Below are 11,089 nucleotides of genomic sequence, written 5' to 3'. Positions count from 1 at the left end.
TCGTCTATGAACACTACCACAAACTTGTCTAGAAAAGGCCTGAAGATTCGGTTCATATAATCCATGAACAAAGCAGGGGCATTAGTAACGCCGAAAGGCATCACTACGTACTCGTAGTGCCCATATCTGGATCTGAAAGCAGTCTTCTGCACGTCATCAGACTTAACTCTAATCTGATGGTATCCGGATCTCAAGTTGATCTTCGAAAACACAGCAGCACCATGCAGCTGATCCATCAAGTCGTCTATCCTTGGTAGAGGATATTTGTTCTTGATGGTTAGCTTGTTGAGCTGCCGGTAATCAACACAAAGCCTAGAGCTGCCATCCTTCTTCTTGACCAGTAACACCGGCGCTCCCCAAGGCGACACACTGGGCCTGATAAATTGCTTCTCCAGCAGTTCTTCAATCTGCTTTTTCAATTCTGCCAGCTCAGCAGGAGCCATCCTGTAAGGTGCTATTGATACTGGCCCTGCTCCAGGCACCAGATCAATAGAAAACTCAATCTCTCTGGAAGGGGGCAAACCGGGCACCTCATCAGGGAAGACATCAGGAAATTCCTTCACTACAGACATTTCAATGTGTCTATCCTCGTTCTCAACAGACAGTTGAGTGAGAACCAAGAAACATTGAGATCCCTCCTTCATAGCCTGATCCACCTGTTGTGAGGATAACAACATCTCTTCATCTTCTGGGCTGGGAAACAACACCTTCTTCTCATTACAATCAATGAGAATGCGATTAGCAGATAGCCAATCCATTCCCAAGATCACATCCAGGCCCTCCAGAGGTAAACAGATGAGGTTCACCCTGTATTTACGCCCCTCAACCTCGATCAAGCATCTAGCACATAACGTCGAGGTTCTGACCATCCCAGAAGCAGGTGTAGACACTACCAGGTCGTACAGAAGTTCCCTGACCGGGAGACCCAACTCCACCACTATAGACTCCGACACAAAAGAGTGTGTCGCTCCCGAATCGTATAACACACACAAACTCCTACTGCCAATCACACAAGATCCAATGATGAGGTTACCTGATCTGTTTGCCTCTGCACCCGTCACGGCATACACTCGACCAGCTGCCTGGGGCCTAGCACCTCCCCGTGCCTGTTGTGGCTGTGACCGCGTCGAAGGTCTAGACGCTGTACCCCTACCAGTGGGGCAATTTCTGATGAAGTGGCCTTCCTGCCCACATCTGTGACATGTTTGCCTACCACCAAGCTGGGGGCAAGCGCTCCTCATGTGGGGCCCTCCACAATGGAAACACTGTGGTCTGTGAGAGTGATGATGAGGGGACTGATGCTGATGTGACTGGGGCGGATGCGTCTGAGATGGGAGTCTCCTAGACCCCTGAGGCGGAGGTCTAGAGTAAGGCTTCCTCCTGTCGTCTTGTCTGCTCATGGACCCAGATGGTCCTCCCACCTTCTGCTGCGACCGTTGTTGAGTTTCAACTTCTGCCTTTAGCTTCTCCATTACCCTCGCTTTCTCCACCAAAGCAGGAAACTCCTTTATGGAGAGCGGAGCCACCATGAGTTTAAGATCGCCTCTCAGTCCATTTTCAAATTTCCTACACTGCCAATCTTCAGCCATCTTCAAAGTGTGAAATCTGCCCAGGTGCTTGAACTTTTCAGCGTACTCTGACACTGACATCTCTCCCTGCATCAACTGTAAGAACTCCACTTCCTTGGCGTATCTCACACTGTCTGGGAAGTACTTGGCATAAAACTTCTTCTTGAACAGCTCCCAGGTGACCGTCTCCCTGCTGTCTTCTAGCATCATCTTCATGCTAGACCACCAATGAACAGCCTCTCCAGCTAGCAAATACTCAGAATAAGCCAACCTGTTCTCTGCTGGACACCGCTTGGCATCATAAATCCGTTCCATATCCCTCATCCACTGGTCTGCCTCATCTGGAGTGGTCTTGCCATCGAAACGAGGCGGGTGATGCTGAAGAAAATCCTCCAAACTCCACTCTTGTACTCGAGACGGTGGAGCTTGGGAAGATCCAGCTGCAGATCGATTCTCCCCCAACTGCTGCAAGACCTCCAAATGTCTCTGCTGGGTCGCCTCCGCTGCAAGCCTAGCAGACTCCATCTGCTGCAAGGCTAAGTTGTGCTGGTTCACCATGTTAGCATTCTGTTGCTGCATGGCTGCCAACATTGCTTCAATCGTCCCCACCAAGTGAGAACCATCTGTGTTAGGAATAGGAGGAGGAGGAGGCCTAGGTGCCATAGCTCTGACCACACAAAGAGAGGATCATCAGTCCATCTTTCAAACACCACAATTGAACCAAAACACCACGAGAAACACACAACAGAAACTAGGTGAGCTCACACCTACAAACCCCTAAAGGAACTACTGCTCTGATACCAAAAATGTAACATCCCATTTAATAGTCTTTCACACTATCAAACAAAACATTAGTTCGTGATCAATCATAGCAGATAGTAGAGTTAGCAATTTTATATATATATATATATATATATATATATATATATATATATATATATATATATATATATGGTATAAGTGTTTGGTACAGTCATCCAAAAGTATAAGAAGGGGGCCTAACAACTTGCCAAGCTAAGACTCCTCAAAAGCCTGGTTCAAAACTACTACAGCTATAGGTAAGAGAGGTCAGTTCCTGCTCTGGAGGGGGCATCATCACCTGGGCTAGGCTCTGCTCACACCAACAGTAGGCGATCATAGCAAGGAGAAACCGCGAGCGCAAAACCACATGAACAAAAGAAAGGGTAAGCTAACTGAAAGAAAAGAAAGATAATGCAAGATATCATGTACATCACTCACAACACATAGATTAGTAATTTAAAATTCTAGACTCGATATCCGGATTGTGTAAGCGACATTGGAGCTCTTGGTGGCTTGCACCTGCAACGGTTCCCAGACTCTGCAGAGTCTGGACACAAGGGGTTATCACCCGACCGTTCCCAGGATAAGTCCCCTTCGCGTCTAGGACCAGATCAATCCAAAGACTAGGACCTCCTGTTACTCCTCACGACATAATCCATTCTACTCTATTTGAGCGTGAATGATTATTGGAGTTTCAGGATACCAACCAATTTAGGATTCCACACGTCCTTACACTCTAACATTTCACATGAATTTCCCTTGAAATTCCATTCCAACCATCACACCACATACTCATACCCTTCAAATCTCATTACACAATATAAAAATTAATAACTTATCAACACACGAAAGCTTCCTTGCATAGAATCATAGTAAAACATGTAGTTTTTCCATTAAAACAGAAGTTGGTGTGCTCCACTGCAGTGAATCTCGCTTAAGCTAGGTAATCTAGCCCAAGCGAGAAGCTATCTCGCTTAGGCGAGGCTACCTCGCCTAGGCGAGACATCAAACAGGAGCAAAGATTAAAACTGAGCGAACTCTCGCTCAGGCTAAACTGGCTCGCTTAGGTGAGAGTATGTCTCGCTTAAGTGACTCCAGCTCGCCTAGGCGAGATTTCACTTAGTTCCAGAGGTGAGCCTTTCTGATAGTCTCGCTTAGGCGAGACTCGCCCGCCTAGGCGAAAATAACAGATCATCTCACTGTTTTCACATGCAAGAACACAAATTCGAAGCTAACATGATCATACACACACACAAGCCTTTCAAGAAGTCAATACAGCATACCAATCTCATACAAAACATAATTTACAGCTCAATGAACAAGGTATTGGTTAGCTTCCCTTACCTTTTAACAAAACACCACAAGTGAGGCTCTAGCACAAGGGTACCTCAAATTTTCAACCTAAGGGGGCTGAAATTCGAAAATTCAGGGTGAGTACAAGACTCTAATTTGGTCTTGGTAGATATCAAACTCCAAAATTCTAGAATTGAAGAGAATCAAGAAAAACTGGATTTGACTTACCGGAAGGGGAGGAGGACTTAGCTAGAGGAGGAGTTCTTCTCCTAAATTCTGGGTCTTCAGCAGCTGTAACAGAGGGGAAGTGATTAGAAAAGGGAAAAGAAACTGAGTTTTGCTTGAGAGTGAGACGGGGTGGCTGTTTAGAGAGAGGGAAGAGCAGAGAGGTGTTGGTGGTTCTGTGAGAGAAGTTGGGGAAGAAGGGTGTGTATAAAGAGGGAAATTAGTGGGTCCTGACATAGTCACTTTTTAAAAAAAAAAAATTGACCAAAAATCATTGTTGAGAAATCTGAAAATAACTTTTTTCAAATGAAATCTTAATACGAGCAACATATTCTCATCTTTGTACTAATTTGTATTAATGTAAAACTAAAACTAATTTATCCTTTTAACAAATACAGTCAACAGTGAAAAGAATGCATTTAAACTAGCAGAAAAAGTTAATTAGTTATATGATGAATTTATACATCTCATAAATAAGATTTTGTTTACCATACTTGTTCATTTACTTTTGAAATTACGTATATAGGTTATATTTTGAAAAAATTACAAAGAGAGTTAAGTCATAGTGACACAATTTCATTATAAAAAACTCATTGAATTAAAGTGTAGAAGGGCTTCTTCCTCAAGTCGTGTAGGGATAACACAACATCTTCCAAAATTCATAAACATTAAAGTTGTGCAGAATTAATGACCACTTTTATGTAACTGTAGTTGAACTGAAGTCGCCATAGGATGTTGCGATATTTCCAAATTTGCGTTGTATGCCAAGACATAAGAGTCCTCTCCTTTATGCATGACTCTTCGGCTGGCAAAAAATTAAATTTTGATGATTATATCTATTTTTTATTTAATATCTATTTTATTAAAAATTTAATTTATTTTAAATTTAATTTATTGGATCTGAATTTCAATCTGATATATATGTTATATGTTTTATGAATTAGATATTGATTCTCTAAATCTAGATTTTCAAAATCTAGATTTTCAAAATGAACAATCCAAAATATTCAATTCAAAGTTTCAATTTATATTTTTGGTTAGTTTAGGCTAAAGATCAAGACAGACTAGCCCAAATTTAATCGTATTTGACTGAGTCGGCATGATCCTATATAAAATTTGACCAAATTCTTCTGAATTCAATCAAGTATTCTGTTGAGTGACTTCTCTTTCCATATTTTATTTTGTATACAACTTTTGCGTTTTCATCTGATTATACAACTTTTGTGTTTTCAAATATGGAAAGAAGTCATGACATCCCTACACAACTATACAATGATGATTAATTAGATTAATTGTGGTAAAATTTGCATTTGAGTGATAAGACTTCAACTTTAACAATTAAATTGTACCCTTTTTTCATAACTTCATCATAAATGGTTAATTGAGTATATGACTTCTTTATATTGAATTTGTACTTCGTTGATACACCTTAACCCTCCTCGTAAATTTAAAAAAGGCTTAAATATATATTTGGTCCTTATTTTTTTCAAAAGTATTCAATATTTCTGTTGTTTGGTCAATTTGGTCCTCATTTTTGTAAAGTTGTATTCGATCGAGTCCTTTTGGCAAACAATGTTAACATTGTTAACGACACAGTGACAACGTGGAACTGTTTGGGTTACGTGTCAAATTTTTGCAGTGACGTTGGCATAGTGAAATTTTATGGCCATTGTAGGTTTAAAAGTAAGTGAAATTGAATTGGGGAAGAAATTAGGGTTTCAAGCAAAATTGTGGCCAGCAAGAAACTTGTGCACAATTCAGTTGGTGATTTTGAATTCGTGTTTGAGAGGCATGTCTTGTCACCATTCGTCTTCCTCCTCTTGCTGTAATAGTTGGGGGCAATCAAGTTGTGATGGGTCTCATATTCGTGGTTCTAAGGGTATGAGTTTAATCTCCAATCGCAAATCACTCTCGAAGCGCAATTTTCCCTCTTCACGAACCCTAATTGATGAACAAGAACCCTAATTTCATGAAGAAGAACCCTAATTTTTCCCTTTCTCACCAACCATAGTTTTTCCCTATCTCTCGACCACTTGAATCCCAAATTCACTTTTTCACTGAACGAAAACTCTCGCTGTAGTAAACCTTCAATTCCACCTTTTAATTTCTTCACTTAACCCTTGTTTTATGTTTTACACAATTCATTTTATTTTATTTCCCTAAAATATAACTAACGAAACACTCTGCCAACAACGTATGTCAACATCACTGCAAAAATTTGACACGTAACCCAAACAGTTCCACGTTGTCATTGTGCCGTTAACAATTTTAACACTATATGTCAAAAGAACTCGATTGAATGCAATTTTACAAAAATGAGGACCAAATTAACCAAACAACAAAAATATGGACCAAATTGAATAATTTTGACAAAAATAGAAACTAAATGTATATTTAAGTCTTAAAAAAACAAAACTCAAATACGTAATTTAAAAAACAAATGAAACTAGATCGGTGCAAAAATCCATAAATATCTTTTAAATAAAGTGATGCTTACAAAATATGTTTTTATCCTTTAAATATTTTTGAAGTTTAACATTACTTTCTTTAAATATTTTGTCCGTTTTTTATTTCTTCCAATTTTAAAATCCTCAGTTATTTAATTTTTTGTTTTTAAATATTACTATAGGAAGTTTTTTTCAACTATCAGGCAAAGTAGCTTGGACCAGCAACCTATTAAAACCCCATGCTCTATTTTATTACCTTATCTAACCAAAATTGCTAAAAGCTAATAACAACTTTTTTCAAATATAAGTTGACTTCTTAATCAATTACTATTCATAATTTATCTCCATTCAAATTAATCAATTCACTTATAAATTACTTAATTCTCTGTCTAAATAGTAAGAAAATAATTATGAGGTGGTTCATATTCAAGTGCTGGTCCAACTGCTCAATAATTTCTCCATGATAAGAACTAGTGTGCCTATTTTTATATCAAACAACTAGAAGAACAAAATTGCACTTGGCATTTTCCTTAAATAACATTTCATTTTGTACCAAAACTTTGTTCGTATTACCTTACCAAAGAATTTGATAATTACAGTTGCTCCATTCCTCATGTAGTATTTCAGAGGTGAAGTTCGTGTCCCATAACGTTGATCTTCTTCGGAAGACAAATAATTCTCAGTGGTGATCTGCAACAATAAAATCTGATACCTTGGTCCCATGCAACACCATCAAAACGATTTCTCAGTGAATCACACACTTGAATTCAGTGTGAACAGCTTCATGTTTAAGCAGCAGTGCATAAAGCAGCTCATTCCAAGTGTCAGGTACACCAGGCAGACACCAATGACTGCAATCTTGTCGACGATGAGGCACCACAGGGCCAACATTACGACCAAGATAATAGACCGATGAATGCCCATCTTTTCTATGACCAGTCATCTTAGTAACATTCAACACCATCAACTTCTTAGTTTCAGAAACATTCGTGTGTGCAGATAAGACCGCATTCGCTACTTTGAACTGTAACCAGTTGTCGTTTGGCACCAGTGAAGAACCAAGCTCCGGAAGTGTTTCCAAATGACAGTTTCCACCGTTTTTCCAATCCCCGCCTCTGAAACATGTCACACAAATTCATTGGAATCTTTACAAATATTTTATATTCAGAATATCCAATGTGGTCATATGATAGAATCGTCAAACAAACCTGAAGTGCACTGGGGCTAAAGTACGAAAGAAAATCTGGGTCTTGCTAGGATTTACTCTATCTTGTATCCACTTCATTACCGTCTGAATGGACTGTTTATATGCATCTTCTACCTGCATTTCCACCTTAACTTCCATGCCTTTTTGAAAATAGCAACCCCTGAACCAAAAAAGAAATCTTTCAATCAAAATCAACCCTTTTGCTTGCCCAAAAATTACAGATATGGAAAGGATTGAAACTGGAGTAACACAAAAAATATGGAAAGGATTGAAATGAAATACCCTCTTATTGTTTTCTCATAATTCCACCAGTGCCCTGTGTTAAGAACAACGATATCTGCATCTATCCACTTCTCAGAGTTCCAATCCATTGTATCAACTTTGAGAGTTGTTCTAATATTTTCAGGAGCTCCTTTAGGGGGCCTGCTCTGCAATACAAGAAATGGAGCTCTGTAGTATTCTACTGTACAGTTAAAATCCTTGAATTTGAACACCAAGAACCCCTTGTGCTTTGTAATTGGGCTGCCATTCACTTCATAGATTGATTCCTTGTTAGGAACTGCACTGGAGAGCATGCATAAGAGTGACTCCCACTGGTTTCTCCCAATTGAATCCCCCGCAAATACTATTCGTTTGTTTCGCAGTTTCTCCAACATCAACGTTGCATTGAATCTGTTTTAAGAAACCGACTGTGTAAGTTTACACCATCTATTTTTGCATCTAATCAGAGAAAATTATTGAAATTGACCTACATTAGACAAACATATCACAAACTGGCAGCACTAAGAAAAATAATTTAACGAGGATGAATTGACAGTGTAAAATGAATTAACAGTGCTATGTTGTTACCCAATCATTGCTTATTGACTTTTGTAAAATAAAGGCGTTTTTACACTTTCAATATAGAAAATGTTAAACTCTTACGACTCCAACTAATGGCCAAGGTTGCAGCTACATCTAATATAAAAAGATAAACGAGGGTTGCTTAGGAAAAGACAAAGCAAAAAACTGTTAAAAAGTGAAAATGATGTAGGATTTGAAACAGAGAGAGATAGAATAATGCAAAAGGAATCGAACACTTCATCACGCTTATCAATATAGACATCCATGAACTGTGTGGAAACTGCACAAACAAAATGTTGTCATTTTCAGAGAGCTGCGTGTCCCAATTGCTGAAAGTTACAAAGGAGTGATAATGAGACAACAGAACGAATGGCAAATTGCAACCCAAATGTTGGGTCGCAGTCCCTCTGACAAGATGCCAGTTAGATGGCTAAAGACATTCATTCTAAGTCACAAACCACGAGTATCGTTATCTCTTATCATTCCAATTTTCCAAATTCTTAAAACATCGAGATACAACATGGTTTTGTTCCTTAAAGAAATTCTTAGACCAGCGTTTCAATTTACCATCTTCATCCAACGATTATTACTGAAGAAAGACACGAGAAACATAACGAACTTGAGAAATAATAGAATGAAACCAGAGGAAAACAAGCATCAAAATCTACCTTGGCAAGTTGCAACCTTTGGGCTGCCACCTCCACTTTGTGTAATACAAATCACGTCTTCCATTCTCGGAACATCGAAAACCTTCGTCCAGAAAGCTGCAATCTTTTGAATGATACAAAGGGTAGCTCTCATCCCAAACCCATTCCCCGTCAAACAAATCACACCCACCACCCTCAACTCCAAGAAATTCAACTCTGCGTTCCCCAGTAGACCCTTTTATCCGCAACCAAGAAAACCTCTGTGATTGTTCCAAGAATCCAAATCTTGAAGCAGAGTATCTATCATCCGAATAGAAGAAGAAAAAAATCACAAAGACAGTAACAAGAACAAATCCAAGAACACCCAAAGACGGCTCGAATAACCTTGAGCGCTTAGCCCTCCTAATAGCTTCAAAAACTGGCATGACTTCAGCCTCGTGTTGTGTTGAATTGTTAGGAGAAGACATTACAGAATGAAATAAAAATCAAAATTTAGATTATGGGTATGGCTTTAACGGGTCGAAGTGGTGGAGTGGAGAGTTATAACGAAACCGAAGAAAGAGTTAAAAGCGCAAGGAAGACTGAGAAGAGTGGCATGCAAGCAAGAGGACATTCATGGCACGCATTAAACAGAAGAATCATGTTTTTGATAACTTAGCTTGGTAGGTCAGTTTGGTAAATAGCATCAATGAGGAACAGCCAAAAGAAAGGGATGGGTGTGGAGGAAGCAAAGAAGCATTCATTGATTCAGTCCTTCGGTTTCAACATTTTTTGTAGACTGAGATTTGGTGACGTATTGATGAACACAATCAGGATCAGAGCAAGGAAGACTTTGCTTCCAAAATCTAAAGTGTGAGTGGTTTATACAGAGAATTTGGGTTGAACCCACTAACCCATTAGATAGATTAATTAATGGAAAATGGGGTAACGGTGGAAAGACACGGTCCCACGTTCTTTGGCTTCATATTGGAACGTGAACACACGCGCGCCTAGATATGATTTGATTTAAGTTTTAACGGGGTTAATTCTCAAAGAAATTGAAATATGTTATATTTAAATAATTTATAATTTATTTCTTAAAATATTTCTATTAATTTAGTTATTTAAAATAATTGTTACAGCTTTCAAATTTTAATTTTCTTTTAATTTTTTTTAAATAATTCATTTTACTTTAATAACTTTAAATTTATCAAATAAATGATTTTTTTTTTTAAATTATCTCTCCAAATACACCATAAGAAGCTGACAGTACAACTTATTAAATTATAGGTGTAATAACTAGGGGTAGCAAACGGGCCAGCCCGGCCCGTTTTGGCCCGGCCCGTATGTGGTCCGTCAAAAAACGGGACGGGCCAGCTCGTCAAATAGAAACGGGCCAATAATTACAACCCATCCCGTATAGGACGGGCTAACTGGTCGGGCCGGGCTGGCCCGTCTAGTTTTTTTTTTAATTTTTTTATTTTTTTTAATTAGTTTTCAAATTTTTTAATTTGTTTTATTTTTTAAATTTGTTTATATATACATATAAATTATTATTAAAGTCATATTTAATCAAATAAAATATTATTTTAAATTTTAATTGATTAGTTAATGTTTTTAATTAGATAAGTTAAAATAATTATTAAATTTACATATTAAATTATTCAATTATAACTAATAATTCAAACTTAATTTGTAGATGTTGATGATTTAAATTACAATACTATTATATATTTCTACATTTAAAATATATAATCTAAAAAGTTAATCTTTTTAATTATTTTTATTTTATTTTATTTTTCTAAAACGGGCCAACGGGTCAGGACGGGCCAGCCCGTACTTTGGCCCGTAAAGTTGACGGGCTGGACGGGACGGGCCAGAACGGGCTGACGGGTTGAAATCTTCAACCCAGCCCGTTCCTTTTAGCACGGGCTGACGGGCTGGCCCGTTGGGCCCAGCCTGTTTTGCCACCCCTAGTAATAACTATACTTACTGTAAGTCTGACGTTGAGAATGTGCTATCATTTCATTTCATCAAATGTTCATTTTCTTGAATTTGAAGGTGTTTATTTTGGGAAAT

General features: G+C 38.3%; 1 protein-coding gene across 2 annotated transcripts; it reads right to left on the bottom strand.

The window, feature by feature from the left end:
• Positions 1–6,765: 6,765 nt before the first annotated feature.
• LOC114176611 (protein trichome birefringence-like 10) lies at positions 6,766–10,026 on the bottom strand. 2 transcript variants are annotated; one of them, XM_028061697.1, is made up of 5 exons: positions 9,416–10,026; positions 9,053–9,331; positions 7,824–8,213; positions 7,543–7,701; positions 6,766–7,449 (listed from the first exon to the last, which is right to left on the bottom strand). In XM_028061697.1, exons 1-5 carry the CDS (start codon positions 9,496–9,498, stop codon positions 7,080–7,082), a joined length of 1,281 nt encoding a protein of 426 aa, XP_027917498.1. In that variant the 5' UTR covers positions 9,499–10,026; the 3' UTR covers positions 6,766–7,079. The 2 variants fall into 2 exon arrangements, with proteins under 2 accessions (XP_027917498.1, XP_027917497.1); XM_028061696.1 differs by having other exon boundaries at positions 9,053–10,026.
• Positions 10,027–11,089: the final 1,063 nt, after the last annotated feature.

This window comes from Vigna unguiculata, chromosome 3, assembly GCF_004118075.2.
Source record: "Vigna unguiculata cultivar IT97K-499-35 chromosome 3, ASM411807v1, whole genome shotgun sequence".
NCBI lineage: Eukaryota > Viridiplantae > Streptophyta > Magnoliopsida > Fabales > Fabaceae > Vigna > Vigna unguiculata.
This window is presented reverse-complemented; position numbering and strand designations above follow the sequence as displayed.

What these genes read in the sequence shown, in the direction of transcription:
- LOC114176611 (XM_028061696.1), bottom strand. Translation starts at nt 9,498, where the DNA reads ATGTCTTCTCCTAACAATTCAACACAACACGAGGCTGAAGTCATGCCA. An exon ending in AAAGGTTGCAACTTGCCAAG is followed by an intron (nt 8,214 to 9,052) that starts GTAGATTTTGAT and finishes TTCTTAAAACAG; the next exon opens with ATTCAATGCAACGTTGATGT. An exon ending in TTAGCCCCAGTGCACTTCAG is followed by an intron (nt 7,450 to 7,542) that starts GTTTGTTTGACG and finishes GACATGTTTCAG; the next exon opens with AGGCGGGGATTGGAAAAACG.